The sequence below is a fragment of the Necator americanus genome, chromosome III (genome assembly GCF_031761385.1).
Source record: "Necator americanus strain Aroian chromosome III, whole genome shotgun sequence".
Taxonomy (NCBI): domain Eukaryota; kingdom Metazoa; phylum Nematoda; class Chromadorea; order Rhabditida; family Ancylostomatidae; genus Necator; species Necator americanus.
This window is the reverse complement of record NC_087373.1, coordinates 10,524,567-10,551,619: the sequence shown is the minus strand read 5'-3', so window position 1 is coordinate 10,551,619 and position 27,053 is coordinate 10,524,567. Positions and strand designations below refer to the sequence as shown.

Genomic DNA, 27,053 nt, shown 5'->3' with positions numbered 1-27,053 from the left:
ACCTGAAAACCGCTCTGAACGCAGTTGCACCCAGTTTCATGTCGTTTCAGTCCAAGTGTAATCGTCGGCGTCCTTATATCATCCAATTGAGCGGCAGAGAGCGCTTTGCCTACTCAACGCTTCCTCGCTTAAACACATTTCTTATTAATATCCCATGTAAGTATTCCACTGATCCACCGTTTTGACCGGGTAAAAAAGGTAGGGGAACGTTTAGTCTCTTCTACCCGCTAAAGTCCCAGCACTAGTCTAGCGCATCGAGCTAGGATCGAAACCGGGGCGGAAGCAAAAACCCTGCGAAAGGTCAGATAATGACATGCTTGCAAACTTCAAGGTTTGTTCTAACATGTTCTTGCTTACTTGGGAGACACCTTAAGAGAGTTATCCGGTGGGAACGTTACAAGTATACATCAAGCTTCCCCTCAACGGCATCCAATGGTTTGCATGAGCATGTGTATGATACAACAAAGGATGACAGAAGGTACGGTAAACGATTTCAAATAAATCATGCGAACCTTTGGACGCTCTGGAGGGTACGGTTGATGTATACGCTCTGGAGGGTACGGTTGTGACGCTCTTTCCTGATATCTCCCTTAAAGGCAGCATACCACGAATCTGGAGTGGTACGGATTTCAGGTGAAGTATCCGTATACGGGGTCGTAGATTATGGAGAAAGGGGTGGTTCCGCACATCTCTCCCTGAATCACTGCAAGCAGCCGGCCCCTGAATGCTGTTTTGTACGATTCCTTCTATTACAGCGCGCCACCCTTGCACGCGTAGCGTCCCTTACTGCCCATCGAGGCAGTCCGATTTGATTTTCGACGAATCGCCGGGCGGAGGCGGCGCAAGGGGTGGAGCGTTGCAATAGATGGCGTCGTACAAAACAGGATTCTGGAGGCGGCTGTTTGCAGTGATGCAAGGAGAGATGAGCGGAACTACCCCGTCTCCATAATCTACGACCCCGTACACGGACACTCCACCTGAAATCTGCACCACCTCAGATTCGTGGTATGCTGCGTTTAAGGCTGCCCGCAGAGTTCAGAGCAGCGCGGGCACGCGGTTTGGCGGCTCCGCGGTTTTGGTGGTTATTGACTATTCACAACAGTGCGCTCAATAACCATCAAAATCACAGAGCCGCCAAACCGCGCCGCTCTGCACTCTGCGGGCAGCCTAAGGACGCTCCCAAACAAGTAAGCTAAACGATTAAGAACGTGTAATAACAAACATGTGCGCTTGCAAGCAAGTCATTATCTGAGAGCGGAACTTTCGCACAGTATGTATTTTATAGGCTTCCACGTGGGCCGCCCGATGCAGGGTGCCTCTGTACCACTAAACAACCGATTCAGAGCCCCGTGCTCCCCTAAATATTCATGTTTCCCATTTTACACCATTCTCATATCATATTATTTGATTGGGCGGGTGTAGTGTAGCGGTTAGGGTCCCGCTTCCTCCACGATCGATCAGAGGTTCGAATCCCTAGTGCTCATCAAGCCTTTCATCCCTTCGGGGTTCGATAAGTTGGTACTGACTTGACATATCGGCTAGCCACCTCAAGTATAGGCCAGTTACACGTTCGTGAACCTCAAACGATTCTGAATTGAAGTGAACGTTGGGGCGCATCCAAAGCGGACTGATTAACGCCAGACACTTTATCCTTCATCCTTTATTATTTGATAATCTTCCCGGGACTATTACTGATACGAATATATGGAAATAGGCAGACGTGAGATTATTGTCATTACCGGTGCATTAAGTATCTTTTGCCAAAAATATTGATCGATCTGAGGAGAAAAAAGGAAAGTTCGCGAGCAATTCGGATGAAATAAACTTATCGCACAGTTTTCTTTCCTTTCTCAACGTTGTAGCGAGAGAGAATCCCACCGCTAACGTAGTACAAAAATTTTCATACGTAGTCTGCTAGAGTTTATCTGACAATTCGATTACGAAAAAAAAAACAGAAATGTCATTGTGAATTTTTTTTCGATATGTATTATATATGCTTTTCTTATTTGTTATTGCAATTGTATTTTAGGAGGAGAAGAAGGAAGGAGCAGAAGGAAAAGAGGTAAAAGAGGTAATTATTTGAATTAGTTTTCCATTAGTTCTGAAAGAATTTGAGATTCCGTAGGGTTTGAGAAAATAATGACAGGATTGTTCACTATCTTAGGAGCTTAGCTGAAAAGAAATGAAATAGAAGCTGTTGAAAATGGCTCGGAGAACGTCCATACTTTCTCGACAATATTTCTTTTGAACAATTTATTCTATATATAGATGGGATAATTTCGTATAAGAATAATAAGGGCGATTGTAGCGTAAAAAAAAGCCGGACATAAACAGATCATAGGTATTTGAAGGACTATGCGAGCATTTATAAATATAAAAAATGGTAATAATTAGTCGGAGCTTCGCTTAATAATAGATTATATTCAAATTTTCACGTCCAAATTTAGGAAAAGGAAAAGAAGGAAGAGAAGAAGGAGTAGTCAAAAGGTGAAGAAATACAACTATTTATTTCACGTTTTCAAAAACACTATCAAGGCATCTTCTTCTGAAATATATTTGTTACTTCAATTTTTTGATGAAAAATGAAATAAAGCATGAGATGTCGAGTTTCAAAAGATTTTCTCCAACCTTGTATTTGATTTTCCATTGGATAAGAAAGTTCTTTTTTTTCAGCTCAACTCATTGAAAGAAAAGAATACATGGATCTCTTATCTTTCTTATCTTTTGTATTTCATCATGCTGATAAAGCTGCTAGGAGTTCAAACGTTCTCGTGTCTTAGAGGCTCGGCTTCGAAAAAAAGTCGATGTTTTCTATTAATGCACCTACTAGGTTTTTAGGAAAACGTAATGATAATTTTTGTTTTTTTTTTTGTTAAGCAAACGAGGTGTTGGTGAGACAATATATTGGGCTGACGTTTCGACAATCTCTAGTCTTCACCAAAGGCCTGAAAATGATTCGAGATATTTGATGCGATGCATATCCCATCAAACTCCTCCTCTCTGCCTAGCCCCTGCCCAGTATCGTTCGTAGTACACCACGCAAGAACTCCAAGCAGGAAAATAAACTGAATAAATAAACAGTTCCACCGACTAGCGGGGTTCGTAAATCACCGAATTCTTATAGATTGTCACCCGATGCGAATAAAATCTACACACTGTCCAATATCCTTAAAAGCATCACTCCACGAATCTGAGGTGGTAAGGATTTCAGGTGGAGTATTCGTATACGAGATAGTAGATTATGGAGAGGGGGATGATTCCGTCTATTTCTTCCTAATTGCCGTAAAAAAACGGCCCGGAAAATGCGACGCGTGCACAAGGCTGGCGCGCTCCAATCGAACTCGTAGAATTTAGCGCGCCGGAACGTTTGAAGCCGTATCTTACGGCCGTTTTTTACGGCAATTAGGAAGAAATGGACGGACTCATCCCTCTCTCCATAATCTACGATCCTGTATACATCATATTCGTGGGGTAATGCCTTTAAGAACTGATCTTCCTTAAGAACTTGGTAGTGTCAAAGGGCTCCAATTGGAAGAATCCTATAGCTCACAGAGTGTTACGAATAGAATAAAGTCATTATAAGATAAGATAAGGACTCTTTTCTGTGATTCATGGATGGATTCGTGACGGAAATCCGGAATGCTTCTAATGCCTTCCTGGTAGATGTATCCCTCTCGCAGGCTAGTGCTCTCCAGCACCTTATTTCAAACTCATTTCCATCATGTTTCTCATTCTTGTGTCGTCCTAATGGTGTCATCAAACACTTGATTCTTCAGCCGAATGTTCTTTGATACGCAAGCTCAGCATTCTTCCTGTTTCTCCAACATAAATGGCATTGGAAGCTAGTAATAATAAAACAATTTGAAAATATTATGGTCCCACTAAGAAAATAGAAACAAAACTGCTGGGGTTTCATATAAATCTAATATTTATTTCACTAGAAATGATTATTTCTTCGGTTGAGCATGACAAAAAGGAGTCTTCATTGTACCGGTCATTTACAGTTGAATTATTGAGTAGTATCCCCAGTAGAAGACGCTAAAAAAAACTCGAGTTTTTCTTTAGAAATGTAGTTATCAAAATGAAAATAAAATGAAAATAGCATGAAAAGTACTTGAATATGACGAAACAAATGGGAAAGACAATCCTTGAGTACTTGTCGATGACATTAACGTCACGAACACGGATAGTTGGAATAGCTTTTCGAGCCCGTTTACCAATTCGATGCAATGACGTCTTCATGCTAACAGCACGCATTTTGGTCATTCTAAGTCGTCGTCGTGTCCTGGAAAGAGAAAATTGATTTCTTGAGAGAGTGAATAAGGTGTCTTGATGGAAAATTTAAACACGAATACCATTTATCACGCCGTTTTCAGGGACGATTAAGGGGAATTGACCGTAAGGATTCTGTTTCCGATTTTCACTACCCTGAACGATTATCGAAACACTGACCCAGGGTAGTGTGGCACTTGACGGGATAAATGTAGCATTGCCCCAGTCATCCTCTATTTAGGCCACTGAAGACGGCGAAAAAGCCGAAACGTCAGGCAAAATAAAGGGTCCCACCTAAAAACCTCGCAGGCACACTATCACAAAACATGACCTTAAAAACTTTTATACTCGTGATTAGCTGCCCTAACTTTATTTTTTCGTGAAGAAATTCCTACATCATTAAGTTTGTGGTGCGCCGTTTTGATGCGATATTGCTAGTTAAGTCACTAGTGCAGTTGACAGGTCCCAACCCCACTCCGGTTTTGCGCGAATACGAATCTCAGTCATTAACCCATCAACGCAGGTGCGCTTTTTTGCGGATCTGGAGCGTAAGACCAGCCAATCGATTTTTACTAGCTACATTGGTATTACATTCAAAGATAATAAACCTACAGAAACAACTGTAAAAAAAATCAGGGAATCATGGGAAAAAAACCCGTCGAAAAGTGTCTGACTCATCCCTGGACGGCGCTGTTGTCAATGGAAATTCTATCTATGGAATGTCACTAACCTCGCGGACAGCGACTGTCTCGGTTTTCTTCCTTGGATTACGGTAGTATATCTAGGATAGTCAGGCGTATCGTCAAGACCATTGCTTCCAGAAGGACAAAGGGACTGTATAGGGCTTGTCGGTCGTTGACGACTCTTTGGTGGTGGTGCTGCTGCTGCTGACGTGGAATTCAGATCGTGAGTGCGAGGATCTGATGTAGATTGATGTAGCTCCTGAAAACTCTGACTAACCCGAAAATAGCTGGTAATTCTCCTACGTTTCAATTTTACCAAACCGTGTAGGGGTATGCATCACAAAATACGTGTAGAACTAGCTATTAGAGGTATAGAGCCCTCAAGCATATAGCATCCAGGGGAAGGTAAGTTGCGTATTAATGAAGCAACGATTCCGCCACGAACGTTTGGCAGCTCTTCTTTGTCCGAACACAATTCAAAGAAAAGACAGGAACTTCCACGGCTCCTTTCTTCATTTCATTCTAAATTTCATTCAGAGTTTCCCTCTATTCTTTATTTCACTTGAAATTTTTGTTCGCTCACGTATTTTCTGTCTACTCGCCGTTCCTACTTTCCTTACTTCTTCTGATGGAGAAAACGTTAAATTTGAAGTCTTCACTTTGTTATCTAGTCCGTTGTGGAGAGTTAATGACTAATCGATAGCCTTTGAAAAAACTCTAACTCTAGATTCAGTAAGTGCAATTATTTTTGCACCTCATACAGCTTATAATAGACTTTCTTCCAAAACCGCATAACGCCTATACATACAAATCTAATTCGTAAGCATCTACGGTCAGTGTCGAATGTTTTCATCGGGGCGGAGGCGACAACGATACGTCACACCGCATGTTCTTTCCCAGAACAACCAAAGGTTCCTCTTCCTTCTGTCCTGAAATGCGCACCGCACGCATCCGTTTAAAGGCATCACCCGTCTACGAGTGGCACGGGTTTCAGGCCGGTAACGCTTACACGGGATCGTAGATTATGGGGAAGAGGGTGTTTCTGTTCATGTTTCCCTGTATCACTATAAACGGTGGACCCTGGAACGTTGTTCTTACGATGTCCTTTATTGCAGCGCGCTACCCTTGCGCCCTCCCGCTCACGATCCGTCCGAATGGGTTTTCGACGAATCCGCAAGCGAGGGCGGAGCGCATAGGTTGCGCATTCCGAAATAAGCCGTCGTGAGAAACAGTTTCGGGGTCGTCCGTTTACACTGATACACTGAGCGATGAAGAGAATCACCCTCTTCCCCACGATCTACGACCAAGTATAGGCATTACCAGCCTGAAACCCGTACCACCCCAGATTCGTGGGATAATGCCTCCAAATGCAATATAACACGAGTTTATCTATGTTGGGTCTCTGTGAAAGACAGCCTTAACCTCCACGAGGTACGGTGGCACCTCTGTACACGTGCCGCGTTTAGGAGCGAGTTGTCGGCAATCAGTGAGGTCGAGTAAAACCATTGAATAAACTGCTCAACGAACCGGAACGTGCACAAGGATTGAGCGTTCTAACGTACCTCGTAGGAAATGAGGCGGTTCCCAGGCTATTTTTCAGGACGATTAGGGGAACTGAGCGAACTGAACGCTCGTAATCTACAACCCGAACTCTATATTGTCCCACAAAGACCTAAACATAGTTAATTTTGTGATATTCTTCCTTTAAACACATTCGCCGCTGACTATAACCGCTAGCTTAAGTCAACTCCTACTTCATGATCTCCTCCAGAATTTTTTTGCAATTACTAACAAAGCTGATAATTTTACCCAAATATACTCACGTCAATAAAACTGCTCGGTACTCCCCAGCTTTTCATGTTTACAGCACCTTCACGATCTTCTTTATTTGTGTTATTTGCTCCAGGCCATTCTTCGCCACCACCTCTCGATCGTCTACCCCAGTAGGAGTAGTTCACTGCAGCATACTCCAGAAGAGCAGCAAAAACGAACACAAAACACATCACCTGCAAGTATTTCCATAAAATACAAGGTTGTTCGGCTAAGACTGCTCCTTCTTACCAAATAGACGTCAATACTCTTCACATAGCTAATCCTAGGAAGCGATTGACGTACACCTGTAGAGATTGTTGTCATGGTAAGCACCGTCGTTATGCCTTAACTTGAAGGTTAAAGCGCGCCACAGTGATACGAGCGAAGAATCACGGATGTGGAGCGTTACACTAGTGTTTTTAGATGTCGCACATTCCAGAGATATATTCAAAGAAAATATGGAACAAAAGTGTTGGCACATACTGAGAAAATGGAGTTCCAAAAGATTCTGAAGAGTCTAGAGCCAAAAACAATTGCTAAGAATCATGTTGGTGTGATGTTCCACATCCTACCGATCGATATTCTTACCCAAAGCAACACGAGCACTCGTAGCTTCGTGGTTGATCCAAAATGAGACCCAGGACAACATAACGATGAGCACACATGGAAGATATGTTTGAAAAATGAAATAGCCGACAGAGCGCTGAAGTTGAAAAACCAACGACAAACGCTGATAGGATCCTGAAAAAGCGGATGTGATCAATCAAACTCTGAATAGCATATAAATAAATAAATATATATATATGTATATTTAAAGGACAAGATTGTATAGTTGAACAGCATCCGGTGATGTAATTTTGTTTCTATACTCAATTTGAGAGTTGAGGGTTCCTCCTTTTACTTCTTTGAATCTCATAATGAGTCGTATACTTAAACAGAGTCAGTTCAATACCACATGAAGCACGGTACAGTTGCGTAAAAAGTTGCGCCCGAAGCGGAGCTGTGGAGCGCAACGGTTAGCATAGCATAGCAATAAGGGCCCCTGCTGCCACCGTTCATTGATGCAGCTGGCGATGGTCCCACCTCGATTCTAACCGCTATGTCAACCGCCCCGCTTCGGGTGCAACCGCTTGCGCAGCTGTCGTGCTCGCACGGTTTTCTAAGCCAGCCGGCATTCCTTCCTTTTCGCTTCCATTGTGGAGTCGTTCTTTTATGTCTTCGTATTTGATTGACTACCACGTTCAACCACCTTTATCCACATTCCAGCATCTGCTACCATCACCCAGCATCCGCAACCTCTCGTAACCACTATCCAAAAAGGTGGATGGTGAATGCGGTTCCGAACCGCATTCACCATCCACCTAATAGCCGAGAGCTGCAACTACTGAGCAACTTGACAGACCCGCATTGATCCACCTTCTTTGACGTCGTGTATTCTGTTATTCCCATGTATTGTTATTTATGTTATTGTTATTTTGTTATTCCATATATTGTTATTCCCATTAGGATAAAACCGCATATAAAACCACTTGTACCACATTGCACCCACAGGCCGCAAGGTTGGGGGATGGGATCTAAGGGCGGCCCCGAGGCCCTTAACAGGAGAATCGGGAAAGGGAGATGGGACCCTAGGCGCGAGCACGCAGGGTTAGGAGGGACTAGGCTGCCATGTGATGACTAGCACAGCGCAAGTCTCTCAGGATGCGGGTAGTCGGCCTCGGGTCGCTGCTGTTGGCTCCTCCTTGGAGCGAACCCACGGGGCGACAGCAACTGCACTGTGCTTCAAGTCGTTTTGACTCTACTAACTGAGATGTGCCGTAGTTCTTGAGATCTTTCTGAAAAGTTCTGAGAATTTTTGGCACGTCTTCACCTTCTTTCCCGCATTTGAGTGAGAGCAACTTCAGAAATTTCTTTTTGTACCTGTTGCAGTCCTAACCACACGATCCTCAGTTTGAAAACCGGTGATGGTGAATTGGGGAACGTCCGCATGTTCGACACCATGCACTGCTTGTGGATGGTTCCATTTCATAAGCACTTCAGAGGTAGTGTAACCATCTAAACTAGACAATTGGAGTATTAAGTTTTCCGGGAGAAAATCGGCGAAAAAAATGCTCTTACAGGACTCGATTTCCACAGTACAGTTCTGTGAATCCAATGGAAAATTGCGCAAATTCATCGAACAGCTGAGTGTTGAAGTGAGCCTAAAATTTGATATTTTATTCTAAATATAATCTATGGCTGCTGCTTCCAGGAACTTTTCTATCTATCAGCCAGGAGTAGCTGCCGGGGAAAGCGACTACACAGTTACTCAATGACATTCAATTTTTTTGAATTGAAAAAGTACCGTAACCGCCAGTGTGCACGTGGAAATCACAAGATGCCAACTTCTCTACAGGTTTGCTGCATTAATCCTAGAATTCGTCGCTACGTTCTCCGACAGCGTCTTCGGGTCTACGATCACGTTACGTTTCCAAATTCATCTCGACTACTCTCATATTCGAATGAACTATCAGTTTGCATGTGAAATAGTCTGAATCTTATGGATATGGTTTCCCTTACTACTCGTATGTTTTTAATGAAAAACATTCAAAAATTCGAATGAACATCCGAATAATGTGTGCTTCCTTCAACACTACAGAATTTGAGGCGCTATCCAATAATAAATGTAAAACAACGTATAAACGTAAACAATGTAAACTATCAGCGTCCAGCGAATAATCATAAGTAATCAATTTCAATTTTTCAGGTGAGATGTATGAAATAAGAATTAAACAATTAGCGATTATTTCAAATTTTTTCACACGTTCTATTCGTAACGATTAACTCTCAACGATTCAGTTCTCGATAACGAGACTTCTCGAGAATCTTGTTTATTCGGAGAAGAAAATATTTTTGTATCAGCAAGGAAGAATTCGTTGCCGTCGATCCCAAAAAGTTGTGGACAATTGAATTGCTATTCTCATATCCAGCGACAGGAAAATATAGACACCAAAAAACGCACCTGAATTTAAACCTAATCCATCACGACCAGTGACCAAGACGTTTTTCTTTTTCTCTGTTTTCTTTCTTTTTTTTTTTGATAATGCGGAATCACTACTTTCTTGTTCTCAATACTTAGTAAAAAAAAATTAATAGGAATTATTGAAGTAACACTTTCATTTTCGTGTTTTCTGAGCTATAGATGTAAAATTAATAGGAATATAGATGAGGTCGACGTCTGCCTTCAACCCACTTTTTTTCCTGTTTTTTTTTTTGTTTTTTTTTTCGTTTACCTTTAATTGACTTACGCATCATCTCTTTTCGTCCTGATTTACGTGTCTGTGGGTGAATATATTTGGGTCTAATAAAGGTATCAGTAAATACTTTGATGTAGTACTTTGAAATCCAGAAACTTCAGAAAAGGTGCGTTTTGAGAATAATCATTTTCACGACCTTGAAAACATTAGATAATTGACTGACGGGTTGTAAGAAAAGTGAATCTCTTATGTTTCGAGAAATAGAGGAGGGGCGGGCGTAGCGCAGTCGATAGGAGGTCCGCCGTATCCGTACGCGATGGTTGGAAACTGCCCAAGAGCTAACCACTCCTTTCATCCCTCTAAGGTTGATAAATTGGTACCGTACTTGTCTGAGAAGATAAAAACACTGACTTAACTCATCGGCTGGCTCCACAAGTCATTGTAAAGGCCAACACACGTTCAAAAACCTCAACGATTAGGAATTTCAATAAAACCCGTTGGCGAATCCCGAGTGGATTGGTACGCCGGTGAATTTATCCTCTATACTTTAGAGGAAGTACAGAAGCATGCAATGTTCACTAATAAAGCAACAAAAACTCTAAAACTGTACTTTTCCATGCCGTAATATTTCTGGTGAACTAGCTTACGATGTGAAAATGTCCGATGTGCGCAAACGAAAAGAACGTTCTACTAAAACTTTACTTTACTGGCTTCTTGACTTAGAAGTATATAGAGCAGTCCTTGCTTCCAAGTTTTTCGAACCTGTCGCCAGGTTTTCAAAGAAGAGGAAAGGAGAACATGAGAATGGAAAAGAGAAAAAGTGAAGGGAGAGAAGTATAGTTTGCAGGAAAATAATCCTATTTTCAGTTATTTTTAATAATTTTCTATTTTTAATAATTTTTCGTTTATATGAAAAAAACAGTGCCGTACAAATCGCCTAAGAATGTACTCTTGTAGCACTCAACAAAATTTTACAAATAAATAATTACAACAATAAAATAAAATGAAACACTGTAGTATTACAATAACTGAATTAAACTGTAGATTTTACAAGGTGGACCGCAAACAAAAACATTTTTATTAAATAGTTTTGTAGAATTATTAGGTTGAATGTGGCCAATGTGATTCTCTCGCTGTTGATTAAGTGTTTTTTTACAGTTTTTTATACTGTTTTTAGTTGCATTTTTCTCAATTTCTAAAATCAGAGTTTTCAGATTCGCAGTGAAAAAAAAACTTCTTTTACCTCATTCCGTAGGCGATTTTACCATCTCCACTAACTCGAAGCATCTTATTGCGTTCGGTGACTTCATGAAGAAATGAGTGTTTGTCATTTGCAAGAAAAGTGTCAGGCACCCAGATATTTCTGAAAAAATGTCATTTCAGTCAACTCTATGAAGAAAACTGAAAAGAAAAGATGAAAAGAAATAAAACTTCCAAGCCTTCTTGGAAACGTTCGTTTTGGACCTTCACCTTCACAAGGTTCTTTCTTCCAATTCTGTTCCTTTGTACTCCTATCCATTTATGACCAGTTTCGTTTCTAATTATCTATTATTCTCATTTTATTTATACCCTAGGCACCAGTGCAATTCATAGAGAAACAAATATTGGACACTAGTGATCTGCTACGGGTCAGGAATTATGAATTCCTCGCGAGGAGCTACTGAAGGACATGAAGTGCGTGCCGATTAGATAAGGTGTAGCAGTAGTGATGGTCAGGTTAAAATGACCAAAATGATTTGCACCCGATTGGTGCAATTGCAATTACACCAATCGGGTGTAAATGCGGGTGCATGACATTTTGAACAGGGTTGTCCTAGTTTTCCCAACATACAGGGCAAGTCTTGGTTGTTGCCCTGCTTACTTACTCCGTGCCCTGCATTTTGCCGTTGGCTGGCTATGCGACAAAATAGCTAAGAGGTCACTCACTCGATGAAGGCTACCCTCTTTAACAATTAGGACCTGGTCAAATTGCCTTAGAAAAAAGACGAAAAAAAAAGTAAGAAAGAGAGTTTCGAATACTGAAATATAAAGAAAATATAAAGAAGAAAAAATAAACAAACCGTAAAGGGCATGAAATCCTTGAAATAATTTCTTTTTTACGGCGAAAAGTTACCGAAACTCTATTATGACATGTGGGAAAATGTGATACATCCTAAATTCCCTTCAGTTCTCCTCTATATTTCTTCAGAGTACCATTTTCAATCCCTGAAGAAAGCTGTGAGTACAGTCCGTCTCGTGTTATTAAGAATTACGGTCTTCTACTTACGAACTTTCGGACAGTCGAACGAATGGAAAGGAACATGTAAATTATTAGAATTTATTTTTGATCTGTATCCACTACAGTATTGCCCGTACATTTTAACGGGGAAAAACATGGTGTGTTGAGGTGATCATATCATGCAACTTATGAATGTAAATTTGAATACAGTACATATGGTGTCACATAAAATAATGTTGAAATTTAAATAATATAGAATAAGAACTTACGGACAATCGTTTGGAATCTAATTCCATAGTATGTTGATGAGTTTCGGTCTATATTTTTTTTTATAAATACAGAAACATTAGCCGTAAACTCCTCATTAGAGATGACCAGGAATTGAAATTTTTGATCCAGCATGGAACTGAGAGCTTCATTTTTGGATGGTGACGAGTTTTCAGGACATAGTTTCGTCAAGCTATATAGGTCGATAAAAACGTTAACAAAATTCAAATTTAATTTCCTTTTTTTGATGTTCAAGATTTAATTTCGAAAATTTAATTTTTCGAGTTTCAAAATTAAATCTATCAATTACTCTTTCTATGTATTTTGTTACATTTTGTATTATATTATTATATGTACTTATACTTACTATATACTTATACGTACTTATTATATATGTATAAGCTAATCAAGTTGTTTTAAGTTAAAGTTACAAATTAAAGGCATCACCCCACGAATTTTTTCCTAATTGCCGTGAAAAACGGCACGGAAGATGCGGCGAAGGCTGGCGCGCTCCAATCGAACTCGTTGTAGAAAATAGCGCGTCGGAACGCTCGAAGTCGGGAGGCAATGGACGGAATCACCCTTCTCTCCATACTCTACGACTTCGTATAGGCATAACCCACCTGGAACTCGCACCACCCCAGATTCGTGGGGTGATGCTTTTAAAGTTAATGTAGGTTAATAAACTTATATGTGGTCATGTTACTATTCGTAAGTGACATTCCTCATGAATTAAGGAATTCCAAACTGTAACTTCGAAGAAATTTCATCAATGTTGGTTGAGTTGGACAGAAGCTTCCTTTTGTAATTGTCTAGTATCGGTTACAGCTCGTTCAAAACCCTTGTAAATCCTCTTCGTTGTGGATTTCTGGTTCTAAGATCATCTTCAGACTCACTGCGAAAACTCTCCGCTTAGTGTCATCTCATCGATGGGAACGGCGCTACTCCACGATAGACGTTCATCTGTCCAGTATTGATGCAGATACATTGTGATCGTGTAGTCCATGTTCACCTCGGATATCGAATCAAACGAAGCGATAATGATGTCCATTGTGAGGAGAAGCGCATCACCTGGAATTATTATTTTGAGCAAAAAAAGATCTCTCAGAACTTCTTTAAAAAAAGACTGGCTGCAGTAAGAAGTTACGCTCCATCTGAAGCAATCATTCTGATCGGATGCAGGAAGAGGAGGGACGAGGGATCATTTGGGGGAACAGGAAACATTCATGGAATCTTCGAACCTTTCGAAAGATCCTTATGGACTCTGTTAGTTAGGAAGAGGTTGGGAAAAGTGCTGAGCTGCCAATCTTTCAGAAATAATAAACAGCAGAAAAAACTACTGCTTAAAACCGAATCGAGTGCATCAATTTTCAGCTACGTGGGTGGATTTATACTTAATTTTTCTTACTATTTTACTATTTTACCGGATGCATGTGTGTGTCATGATGCGATGATGTGTAGTGAAAACCTGTACCACAAGTCGATGGGACCCTTGCACTGCTCTTCGAAACTTGATACTGCTCTAAGAATTCCCTGAGATATTATCCTATGGGTCACATCATATACTAGAGTCAAGACGGCAAGAAGCACGGTGCAGTTGCGTAAGCGGTTGCGCTCGATGTGGTGCGGAGGAGCGTAGTGGTTAGGATCAGGTGAGGACCTTTACTACCACACTTTATCGCTGCAGTTCGCCACGGTCTCACCCGGAATCCAACCGCTGCGCTTCACCGCGTCGCTTGGAACGCAGCGGCTTACGCAGCTACACCGTGCTTCATGTCGTCTTGACCCGACTATACTCGTCCAACTCTACAGTAATCAACACGAGCAGTTTCTTTTTTTCCTCGGATGTACCTATTTATTTATTTCCTACTTATTTATATAATTTTTATTTTTTTTATCATTTATTTCCAGAGAAAATCTTCCCTTCGAAATTTGATGTTGAAGTCATTTGAAATGAACAACAGTATAAATAGGAAGGTTTGAGTGACGAAAAAAAAACTCGAGGAGGAGGAAACATTTTCTGCACTGTGCTCAGAGATTTCATCCATCCGAGAACATTCTGTAAGAGTCTCTCAGTTGTCTGAATGACTAATGATGTAGGCGAGATTTTGCTTTTCCAGAGGGACGAACAATCCACAAAAAAAAAGAACTCCTTTTCGTTTACTCCCTAAAAAAAGAAGGAAAAAACCAACCTTTTATGAGATTGTTCTCCAAGATGTTTTGGTATTTTGTCCTTATAAGAGTTTTGCATCCGTCAAACTCGCAAAGGAAAAAGCGCATGAAAGGAATCTCCTTGGCGGTGAGAGGTGAGGAATAAATCACGAGTTTAAAGAAGCACTTTTTGCGTAAACATACAATTTATTTAGAAGTGTTGAGAGGATAGCGAAGGGAACCGCCATCGATGAATCTCATCCGTCCATTCCATAGACAGAAATCATACGGTTTTTGACATAAATGGGGACTTTTATTTGCGAGCAGCGCTAGGATTTGACCTGCACTTTTATAGCCGCTCTCCTTACGTTGAATCGCCTGCGTACTTGAAAGATCAGCTGCCCCGTGTTTCTCAGAACGTTGAAGGCGGTAGGGGTGATTCGAAAGAAGAAAAATAACTGAGAGAGATAACAGATTTCCAGACAGCAAATGTTATACGACACTTCTTCTTCTTCGAGAAACTTTTTCAACGATGTGATTCTTATTTCTCTGGAGAGAGCAAGAAACGTTCTAAGCGTTAACGAAAACAATGTGTTCGAAGTTGAAGTGAAAAGATTGACTATGAAGAATTAGTGTCTATAAGAAGAGTTGGATTGAACGTCTGCACTTCATGTCATCATTCTCGTCGACCGAAAAGCTTAGGGATTATAACTTTCACGGATTCAATTCCCATAAGAGCCCAAAAAAGAATTTTTGCAGAAATTTTAGAATTGCAAACTTTTGAAGTGGAACTTTGAACTTAGTGTAATGCACAAAGAATTAACAACATCAACACCATTGCAATCGAAAATTGGGGAAAATTGAGAAAAGACGACTATTAGGCTCTGAGCTACGACCTAACGTAGAGCACATGAAATTGTCTGCGTTCAATCCATCGTTCACGTCAAGCCAGGATAGGAGAGATCGTTTAAAACCCTGTTCATTGCAGAGTAGTTAGCTCTTAATCTATAAAGGCATCACTCCACGAATCTGAGGTGGTACGGATTTCTGGGGGAGTATTCGTATACGGGATCGTAGATAATGCAAAGAAGATGATTCCGTCCATTTCTCCCTAATTGCCGTAAAAAAACCGGCCCGGAAGATACGGCTTCGGGCGTTCTGGCGCAGTACTTTCTACAAGGAGTTCTACTGGAGCGCGCCAGCCTTGTGCACGCGCCGCATCTTCCGGGCCGTTTTTTACGGCAATTAGGGAAGAAATGGACAGAATCACCCCTCTCTCTTTAACCTACGATCCCATATACGAATACTCCACCTCAGATTCATGGAGTGATGCCTTTAACCCTCTGACGACAGCGCAACTCGACGGTGAGCAGCACAGTTTTCAACATTTATATTCCATGATTTCCCCATTTTTTAAAGTAGTTTTTATATACTTAAACGTTTTATTATCTTTGACTAATTCTATGCACAGCATAGACCAAGGAATTGAAAACATGGATCGCGCCGGAAAGCGTCCTGTCATCAAGTAAGCAAATATTAAGTTAGAGTTAGTTAGTTAGTTATTAAGATTAAGTTCACAAATATCGTTTCTCAAAGCCGACAGAACAAATCCACGAAGCCAAAGCATTAGAAATTCATTAAAAGAAATCTGGTAACCAATTGAACGTAGAATCTATGAGGAAAAAATAAGAAATCAAAGTTTTTGTTTAATTGTTTGGTTCTATTGGAACTCTACAAACACCGCATTGCGAGGAACTCCATGGGAATGATTTCTCGTTTATTTTTTTTTTGTAAATATACAAAAACTTTGTTTCTCAGGGCCATGCTACTGTGCTGGTTGAGTAAAAAATGCTGCTGAGATGAACTGAGTAGCGAGAAGCTCTGACTGATTGAACATATGTACGTAATTTTTTCGATTTTTTACATATCAAAAATCCCTGTGATTTTTCTCCCCAAAATTATACAAACAAATATCTATCAATTAGTTGTTCAGTGCATACCCACCGTTTCCGTGAAAAACCCCCAGTTCTTACAAGAATCCCCTATTTTTATTGATCAAGTGAGACAAAACACGCAAAGCAGAACCAAATTTTCCATGAAATCGTACCACGAACCTTTAAAGGCATCACCCCACGAATCTGAGGTGGTACGGATTTCAGGTGGAGTATTCGTAAACGGGATGGGAGACTACGGAGAGGGAGGTGATTCCGTCCATTCCTTCTTCTCGCACTATTTTGTACAGAGAATTCGCCTGGAGCGCGCCAGCCTTGTGCTGCGCCGCATCTTCCGGGCCATTTTTTACGGCAATTAGGAAGAAATGGACGGAATCACCCTCCTCTCCATAGTCTCCCATCCCGTATACGAATACTCCACCTAAAATCTGCACCACCTCAGATTCGTGGGATGATGGCTTTAAATCCTTATAAATTATTTGAGGTGCAGATTTTCCACTACCGTTTCCATGTTGTACGAAAAAGTAACTAATCTAGCGGTATATGCGCCACACGAGCTAACAAATATAATAATCGAGTTGAAAATTCTTCAAAATTAAGCTGATGCTATTTTGTAATTTTATGCATTAGTCAACCCTACTCGTTTTACCCTACTAATCCTAATAATTTCAATATAATTAGAGTAGGGTTGTAAGACAGAAAGGATGTGTTGTGTAATGTGTTCGTAACAGTTTCGTTCAGGAAGAAAAAACAGGAGGAAAAGATTTTAAGGAACAAGAATGACTGAGGTGACCGCGTTCTAAAGGATTCGCTTTTTATTTACCAGTGCGTGGATTTTGATTGCTCGACTATGATGTTCATCTGCCAATTCACATTGGATTGTAATTTTTTTTTTCGAATTAGAATTTTTCGAATAAGTAATTTTGTAAAATTACTAGAATTCTACAAAAACTCTGTTCAACCCTATTTGTTTGACGAAGGAAAAAATACTGGGAAAACTGGGTTCTGAAATTTCTCAGGTACAGAAAAAAATCAAATCAAAGTTCAGAAAAAAAGAGGTTTTCGAAAATTAGTTATATTGAATTCTATAGCAGTCTAAAAGTTATTCTTTAACTGCGCTTCGAGCAAAATTCGGCTGTTCTGCTTCTATCTGGAGATCACAGTGGTCTCCATTTTTCAATCCACGAACCAGGCTGAACGAAGTAGTCTCAAGAACTTATAGGCGCTTAAGTTCACAGTAGCTTTTGGATTCAAAGATACTTAGAGATTTGTAATTTTTATCTCTTCCAGAACATCCATATCCTAACAATTGGGTAAATATCATAAGTTTTCTTGAACACATAAATCGTATCTCCTGAAGCCGTCAGGTCACTTATTCATTCATTCATTCATTCATTCATTCATTCATTCATTCACTGATTCATTAATTGACCCTATCATACACTTATTCATTCGCTTGTTCATTTGTCCACTTATACATTCATTGATCCGTTCGCTCACTTATTGAACCATTTATTTACTTATTCGTTCATTCATCCATCCATTTATTCAGCCATTCATCCATTCATTCATTTATCCTCTTATCCGTTCGATCACACCCAAGTCAGCCATCGATTCTCGAAAGAAAATAAGTTTTGAAATAAATTTTAAGAACCAGCTCCTATCACACACTACACTACGAATGGTGGATTTTTGCAACTCCCTCTATTCTTTGACCTTAAGTCCGAAACGCCGAGATGACAGCTGAAATCCTGAACGTAACACAGAGTTTAACTTGATGATGACGTCTGACTCCGCCTTCGGCGCTTTTCTCCGCTGTCTCAATCTGATTATCTCTCGAGAAACGAGAACTCTCTTCCGATATCCGATCCGAAGTGTCCTTACGTCAAAGATGAGTGTATTCGAGGCGATTCGCTATGTTTATGGTGTTAGTAGGGGTTGGAAGCAGTGATGACATCTCGTTTCATAAACTGCTCCCCCGGGGAATGCTGGTGAATCGATGTGTGTGGTTAGGCATTCGTGGATGAATGGAAAGCGTATCCCGAACGAACCGAGGAACACAATCTGTGCAATTTCATATCAATTGTTTTACTCCGACTATAAACAGCAAAGGTGTAGCAGCAGCAGCCGCAGTAGCGATGTGTATGTAGAAGAACTTCAGTATTCCTTAAGTATGTTGATGCTTGGGAATGCATTCGGAAGTGGGTTGTTATTTATTGGTGAATGAAGTCGTTTGAAAATGCACGAATTTGGAGAGCGGATCTGAGCGCGCTACGCGAGGTGGTTGATTCGATAGAAGGCGAAGATGGCAGCGGAACTTGCAGGACATCAAAACGTGAAGGTGGTCCATCGCTTTTTTTTGCGGTTAAACGCATCACCCCACGAATCTGAGGAGGTGCAGATTTCAGGTGGAGTATTCTTATAAGGGATAGTAGATTATGGAGAGGAGGGTGATTCCGTCCATTTCTTCCTAATTGCCGTAAAAAACGGCCTCGTAGATTCGGCGCCGCTCAAGCCTGGCGCGCTCCAGTCGAACTCCCTGTGGAAAATAGTGCCCCAGAACCCCTGAAGCCGTATCTTCCGGGCCGTTTTTACGGCAATTAGGGAGAAATGGACGGAATCATCCCCTTTGCATAGTCTCCCATCCCGTATACGAATACTCCACCTGAAATCCGTACCACCTCAGATTCGTGGAGTGATGCCTTTAAGTTAGGAGGAAACGTTTGTCTATCTAACTAGTTTATGGTTTTTTCAGCACAAGTTTTTTTTTCCCAGTTTCCAGGAGTTTTTTTCCTGCTCGAATCATGTCAACAGTTCAATTCTCTATACAGAAGTAGCTAAAAGGTTCATTAAATCTTCCCCGAACGCGAATCCACCATTCCAAATCTCCAATATGTCCGGAATTGTCGTCCCTTTCGTCTTTCGTAGCCGTCGATGCATGTAATGAAGACTGAATCAGTTCGAAGACAGAGAGTGAGAGAGAATTGAATCACCGGCCAATGTCAGAAAAATGGACAGGCAATTCACTTCGCTTTGGAGCGACGAAAGGACGACTAACGGAATCTAACGGTGATCGAATGACGATGAGGGAAACGAGAAACGAGGAGGGACGATAAGATTTTCAGAGAAATGCACTCCATCAAACGTAAAACGACGTCTGGTTGACGGATAAAATAGGGACTGTGGAAGATTTAAAGCACTCCTTTCACTCTTTTGAGGAATTTTGAATTTGCAGTGGGATAATGCTAAGTTCAGAGATACAATGATTCCGGATAAATTATTGTTAAAGAGTGCTGGGAAAATTGGGAAAACTGAGATTTCTGGAAGCTGAAGCTGAGAAAACTAAGATTTCTGGAAAAGGCTCGTATCCTGGATACTGTAGCGATAATGTTGTAGAATCTAGGAAGCTCACTATGCATGTAAAAATTTTTCCCTTTATAAACGAAATTTATTGAAATTAATTGTCGAACATTTGAAAATAGTTAAAAGTTGTACTTAGCTCATAATTTCCATAACTGTTACACTTTTGGCAACTTGTTCAACTAATTTTTTCTTATTATTCTTTTCCCAGAAAAAAATCTCTAATCTAAAAATCTCTCTTCATCTTTATTCGGCTTCATTTGCAAAAGTTCTTTTGGCAATTACTATGCACAAATTAGAACAGTTAACTCTGAAAAAAAAAACAATTCTGAAAAAAAACCTATGTCAAATCTCAAACTCCAGGTACTGGTCCATGAATCGGGGAAAAAATTCCTCAAAAATTCCTCAGAAATTAATTAGGGGACACCCTTTCAATGAAAGCGATTTGCTGAACGAAAGCGAAGCAATCGAACCTAACTTCCGCTCACTACCATAAGCGGTGAATAAAAATCCATCTGCGTATTTCTTGGGATCAGAAAAAAGAAGCTTGAGTAGTTGCCATTTTCGACATTTTCTCTTACATATTTATGATTTATCCCTTTTTCCATGTGTAATGATTACTAGTAAATAACACTAATTAAACTAACACTACTAATAATACTAATTACTAGAACTAACTTTGGCTGCTATTGTAGAATATTCCAATCTATCTATATTTTTTACCTTTGGGATGATTTTTCCAGAAATATAGTCGCCGAATTTCCATGCCGAGAAAAATGCTATGTTCAGAAAATCATCTTCTATCTACTTTATTTCATTTTTCACATACTTGCACTCAAAATAAATAAATAATAATAATAAATAATAAATAACAATATAACCCAAAGACCAAGATAAGGATATCTTAGATTCAGATGAGCTACTCCTAAACATCGCCTACCTAGCTACTGTAAAAAAGGAAATTTTTAAATTTTTTAGAAAAAGAACTATACAAACGCGCCAAAATTCTGAAAACCTTTGTTTAGCCGTCATTCATTTCCAGTTTAGTCGATCCGGATAACGAGAAGAAATTTCCTACACGAAACAGCTCGCTACCTTTATTAGTTCATTGATTAGTAAACTACAGTACTTATCCAATGGATGGAGAAATAATGAAAATATCTGAGAAAACACTGCAGTCCTCAAACAAATTGATTTGAGAAGGATTTAGAGGGACTCACAAATATTTGTTTGTCACATTACTTTAGTAACAATCACAATTACAAGTAATACGAATACCATTTCAATTTTTTTTTCATTAAAAAAAAAGTTCCCAAAATGCGAAGACGACGTGAAAGATAATCAAAGGATTTGAAAGTCAAACTATGGATATTTTTCTACTTTAAACGTGAAAAGTATTAGTATTATTATTACTCTATAAAAAATAACAGGTACACAATCTTTCGCTTTTCTTAGGTTATTTTTGGCAATGTTAACTGAACGTTACATGATAGGGAAATTTTAGGAATACCTGGAATTAAAACAGAACGATAAATAAATAAATAAAAGAACTAACCGAGTAAATAAATAAATAAATAAATAAATAAATAAATAAACTACTAACACCATGGAAGATGTTGAAAGTCGAATGTCGAAAGAAAACCACGATTGTTGAGATGTTTACGAATGAACTCACAAGTTTTAATAGATGAAATGATGAAAATAAACGAGCGATTGATTTTTGCATTAACCTAGTACATAAATTTGTAGCAATTATGTTGTAAGCATAATTCACTTCAAATTCCTAGTGAGGGTTTAAAAAGATTTCTGTAGAATATAAACCTATAACGGGTAATAACGGATTTACAGAGTGAAATAATACACTTTCAGTGCATTTTAGTCGAATTGTCTACGTTAGCGAAAAAACTGGCTGAGTTCATGATAGTCTCTGATTGTCCGCATTCTGTCTTCACTCCTTCAGCGTATTTTTCTAAAAATTTTCAAAATTCTAGCCACGTAAAGAAATAATGCTGAGGAATTACAACTACACTCCTGACATCATTCACGGATTCTATGAGCTGTATTCGAAAAATTAAATTTCAAATAGAAAATTTTAATTTCTTAATTTAGATTCAATTCCTAATAAATACTAAATTAAGTTAGATAAAATTTAAAGTTTAGAATTTGAAGTAAAGTTTTAGATTTCTCAAGTTCGGTAACAGGAGGTGTTACCAAAACTAGCGAAAGTATTTTATATTCACAAATCTGTGAAATGAAATTGAAAGAACATTTCTCATGAAATCATAGTAAATAAAATAAAATGCAAGAAAAATCTGAATTCCCGTCGGGAAAAAAGATAAGATAGTTTTAAAAAATTGAAGTTATGACAATATGAACGAAAAAAAATAAACGTACTGAACAAAATATTCATATTTTTGTGTAATTACACGAATGTGGATGTGTGCAAACAGAGAAACAACTAGAGAAAAAAAAGAGAAAAATCTAGAATAAATAAGATAAAATCTAAAATAGGACAAGTAAATAAAATCTATATATAAAATAGTGTTAATTACATCTAAATAGTAATATTGTAAACTATTAATAATAAGAAATAATAATAGATATAATGATATAAAATAATACAAAATCTAAGTGAAATAAAGTTAGTTAGTTAGTAGTAGGAATTTCTGACTAAATACAAAAAAAAAATCAGAAATTCCTAAGTCAACTGAAATAATTGCTCAATTAAAGACTTTTGTGACGCGACAATTAGCAACCGCTAACTAAAGTAAAAAAATTTTAAAAAATGATAAAAATAGTACAAATCAATTCAAGACCTTCTGTTTTCCTGGAAATCAAATTCTTTTTTGAATGAATGGTGTGACACAACGCGGCGCAACGCAAAACCATATTTATCCCATAGGAACTTGTAAATCCCAAAATTACAATACTGAACTTCTTGCTGGCGAGAAAATTACATCACTGACGGGGAAAATTTGGTCCCTTGATGTCCGTGTCCGCCCAGTTCCCTGCCAAAACTCTCAGAACTATTTATAGAAGTTATAGAAAACTTAGAAGTCTTGAAAAATTTGAAATATGAATTAATTAAGGGGTATATTTATTTATGGGATACGGCTCCCTGGAAATCACTCCATAACTCATTATTTGTATATTTCATATGATTCAAAATAAAATGACACCAGAAGCAAGTGAGGTGAGTACATAACAAACCATACTCTAAAGAAATGTAGGAAAAACGAATAAGGAGGCAACTCAGCTCAAATATTTCTTTAACTAGTGACAAATGTTACAAAAAGTGAAGGAAAGCACTGTCCCAAGTCCTAATGTAATTCCAGAAGTTTATCTGTATTCATTTCTCATCGGTAAACCACAGAGTTTGATGCCGTCCTTAGAAATGAGTTTGGAATAAGAGCCACAAAATCTAATTTTAGAGCAACAAAAGTGAAAAACGGATGGAACATTGGTTTAAAGAGTGTATCCAGGGATTTTCACGAACTGAAAGGCTTAATCACATTATGTTTCTTCTACACCTACGGTAATAGTACAATAATAGGTATGATATAACTGTATGGTGTGACTGTAGATGCGATAGGGAGGAGCCGGACCCTCCTCAGGTGGAGGGGGTCTGTCTGCCTGATAGGGTGCAGCTCAAATGATGAGGATCCCTTCACCAACCGTTCAAAATTAGAGGGGGCCTTTCGCCAACCGTCCAAAAGTGAAGGGGGTCGAAGTAGCGGACCCGGCTATCGCGTCTATCGGTGTAACCACGTATTGTCTTCAACAGATCAAGTGATTCAGGAAATTACTTCCTCTATGTGGATTTTTTTTCTGGGAAATACTATTTATATTGATGTGCTATGTACGAATTTACAGTACCACCACTACATCTGACGTACGTGGCGGCACGTAACAGGCGACGGCAGCGACGAAAGTGCACAATTAGATTGTGGTGACCACGGCCACCGATGAGATTGGGGATTCTAACCGGAACACCAACATCATAAGACGACTACATTTTTAACTCGAGAAATGATCCCATCTGCATTCGTGCTGGGAACTTATTCCTATAGGAGATAATCGGTGGAAAAACGTCCATTCATTCCTTCATCCAGAATAGAATCGTGTAAAGTTGGCACGGATGTTATTTCTAAACGCAGCCTAACGGTGCAGGGAACTCAGGACCGGACAGCGTGTAGATTATGAGTGAATGTGTGATCACGCTCAATTCCCCCTGATCGTACTGAAAAAAACAGCGTGGGAAACGACATTGGTGATCGTTCTTTCCTACGTAGCACGTTAGTACGCGTGATCCTATATGTGTCCGGTTTTTTCAACAGCCTATTCATTGACTTTATTTGACTATGTTGCTGAGGGAATTCCGAAGGGAATCGTTTCTTTAAATAGATAGCTTTCATATTGATTTGATCATCAAATAAAGGGAAATGAACGTTCATTTAAAGTACCTGTGTTCCAAAGAAGAAAAAAAATTGATGGATCAATATGAAGAAGAAAAGGCGAGGACATAAGGTAATGAATAATCCTCAGGAGTAGCAAAATTTTGGAATAAAAAAAAATAACTCGATTCAAAGACTTGATTCGACAACGATAAAATAGTAAAATCACGGTATATTCGGCGTGCAAAGGGAAAAATACACCCCTTACAATCCTGAAATAACCAGGATCCGGAGACTTTCAAGTATTTTAGAATACCAAACGCATGAGCCCAACGAAGAATAGTTTTAAGACAGGAAGAAATCCACTTGTTCAAATTAGTCACCGGTCGCAGAAAGATTTCGTGACCTACCGCCAAAACCAGGCCTAAGGCGAATATCGTAATCGGACAGCAGCTCGGCCAGAAGAGCACTAGCGTTCGCGTACGTTGTTCGTGTTTTCGTCGCGGTTGAGTTCCGTAACGATCGTGCACTGCTTCGAATTCGATCTACCTGCGGTCGTTCCCCTGCGCTGAAGCAAATCGATTGGAGGGAGCGAATATTTCCCACATCAAATGTACAGCAAGTATTTATTATATTATACTTACTAGTATTTTTCAACTGTATAAAACTCACCCTCTAGTAAATGTGAAGGAGAAAAGTAGTAGCGTGAAAGAAATCAGGAATATCGATTTTGAGCTGGATTTCGTAGTGATAAGGATGCTCATCTCATCACTGGGTCAAGATGTGACAGAAATGTGCGCAAGAAATTGCGACAGAACCTAGTTAACCCTGAAATGTACGAGTTCTTTTTCTTTCTTCAAGGAAAAACACCGGAAGCAATCCTAGAAAATAGGCCGCGAGTTAAAATTGATCATTTATTAGCACGAAATCGATTAGAAAATTAGGAATATTTCTTTTCAAACTGCAGGAAAATCATCGGATAAAATTTTGTTCAGACATCTCTCATGTAGAGGAGGGAGAAGAGTCTATTTAAATGTTTATGAAAAAAAAGACAAGAAACAACAGTTTGTATAAGAGAGAGTTAGAGAAAAGAAAAAGAAAAGTTAGATTTAGGAAAGTTAGTAAGAAAAGAAAAGAAAAAGAAGTGTTAGAGTTAGAGAAAATAGTTTGTATCAGAGAGAGTAAGAGAAAGGTCAACAGGGCCTAATGATCCAGGAATTGGGAGATTAATAAAGGAAGAGCGGAAGAGTAGATTTCGATCGTGCATGTGATTTCAAGTTCATTCGTATTTATAGTGCAACAATATCAATTTTTTTTTAGCAAACTCGATGTTTTGTGAGAAATTTGCAATAATTGCAGAATAATTGCATTTTTTTTGTTGTTCCGTACGTAATTATAGCGAGTACTTGTTTTCCTGAAATAGGAAGAACAGCGCGAAAGAATACATTTTTCATCATGCTGTGTGGCCCTCATTTGTCAGAAACAAAAAAAAAGGAAGAACTTTCTCGACAGAAAAATTCCGTGCGGATAATCGGAACAGGTGAAAATGACTTTGAGCTGCAACTAAACGATTACGATTGAAAAATTCCAGATTAATACATAGTGGGTCCCAAAAAAAAGTAGACTGTAATGTAATAACGATAATATCAGATGAGAAAGTCTACATACCTCATTAGAATTAGGAATGAGTAAAAAACTATCGAGATTAGTGTCTATATTTTATAATTTTTGAAGTGGTGATCAAAAATTTTATGCCCGAAACTCCTTAAAAGGATTTTTTTCACGAAGATTACATCTGTGAGTTCAAAGTGAGGAAAAAATGAAGCCTATATTTTTATTATTATTTATTTTTTTATTCTTTTTTGTAAATTAAATTACTAAAGTAAAATTGTGAAGTTGTCGTTTTGTAAAGTAAACTGCTTACTTTCCGAACTTTGCAGGTATCTGTGACGACAATCAATCAAATTTGAATTTTTGCAGGAATAAATTCAAAATTGTAATCTTCGAGGAGAATTTTTGTTCCAATTCCTCAATTAATTCATTAACAATTTTTCTCACAGTACATATGCTGTCCTCCGATGTACATGTACATTTTTTAAAATTTCTTCTCCCTCGTCATTTTTCAGTTAGATCCAGATGGTCTCAGATGTATGTCGGTGCTTCTAGAAGCGATATTCAGGAAGCGATAATGTGCCGTTATTGGGCGGGCCATAAATCCTTTAGTGGTAGGTCCTATTGGTATCGTAATGAAAGCCGTAAAATAGAAAAGTTGTTCAAGATCAATGGGAACCGCTGCTAAAGTTCTGGAACGAAATCCTAGTTGATTCCCAGTTATTTTATAGTTGGAATAGCATCTGAAGAGCCCATCCGTAAAAAAAAAGAAAAAGAAAAAAGAAAATCCACCACAGCACCCATTAACTGCAACTTTTAGTCTCTTGTGTAGCCCTTTGGAGAATTTAAATAAAGATTTAGAAGAAAACTCTTTTATTCTACCTAATTTTTTTTCCACTTTTCTATTTTTTTAATATTCATATGCATAAATGATAAATTTTAGCAATTTGAATCCTTAGAAATGACGGTGGCAACGCTGAAATTGTGATGGATAGAAGATTTTTTCCTATAACAGGGGGTTAAAGGTCCCTTTGCGAGATCTGTTCCCCGCCTGGAACACTTGAGTCAATTTCAAGTTGCACATTTTGCTCTGAAAG

The 27,053-nt window shown here is 39.0% G+C and overlaps 2 protein-coding genes across 4 annotated transcripts in view; one reads left to right on the top strand and one right to left on the bottom strand.

Moving 5' to 3' along the window:
- The window catches only part of RB195_009192 (uncharacterized protein), a gene marked incomplete at both ends in the record, with an annotated part of 28,493 nt that extends 25,655 nt beyond the window's left edge, over positions 1-2,838 (top strand). Inside the window, 4 exons of one of the 2 annotated variants that reach the window (XM_064196064.1) lie at positions 2,030-2,071; positions 2,352-2,383; positions 2,448-2,487; positions 2,674-2,838. In XM_064196064.1, the coding sequence (XP_064047209.1) occupies positions 2,030-2,071; positions 2,352-2,383; positions 2,448-2,487; positions 2,674-2,838 (279 nt within the window). Of the gene's footprint in view, positions 1-2,029; positions 2,072-2,351; positions 2,384-2,416; positions 2,488-2,673 lie in introns of both variants that reach the window. The other variant, XM_064196065.1, reaches the window with a different exon arrangement.
- A 34-nt stretch (positions 2,839-2,872) lies between these two features.
- Positions 2,873-25,109, bottom strand: RB195_009191 (uncharacterized protein; the record flags this gene model as incomplete). Of its 2 annotated transcripts, XM_064196062.1 has the most annotated exons (12): positions 2,873-2,945; positions 4,157-4,285; positions 5,003-5,214; positions 6,779-6,961; positions 7,017-7,111; positions 7,356-7,508; positions 8,688-8,822; positions 8,886-8,968; positions 11,247-11,366; positions 13,385-13,559; positions 24,756-24,913; positions 25,018-25,109. In XM_064196062.1, the coding sequence occupies 12 exons, from the start codon at positions 25,107-25,109 to the stop codon at positions 2,873-2,875; spliced, it is 1,608 nt and encodes a 535-aa protein (XP_064047207.1). The 2 variants fall into 2 exon arrangements, with proteins under 2 accessions (XP_064047207.1, XP_064047208.1); XM_064196063.1 differs by lacking the exon at positions 7,356-7,508.
- Positions 25,110-27,053: the final 1,944 nt, after the last annotated feature.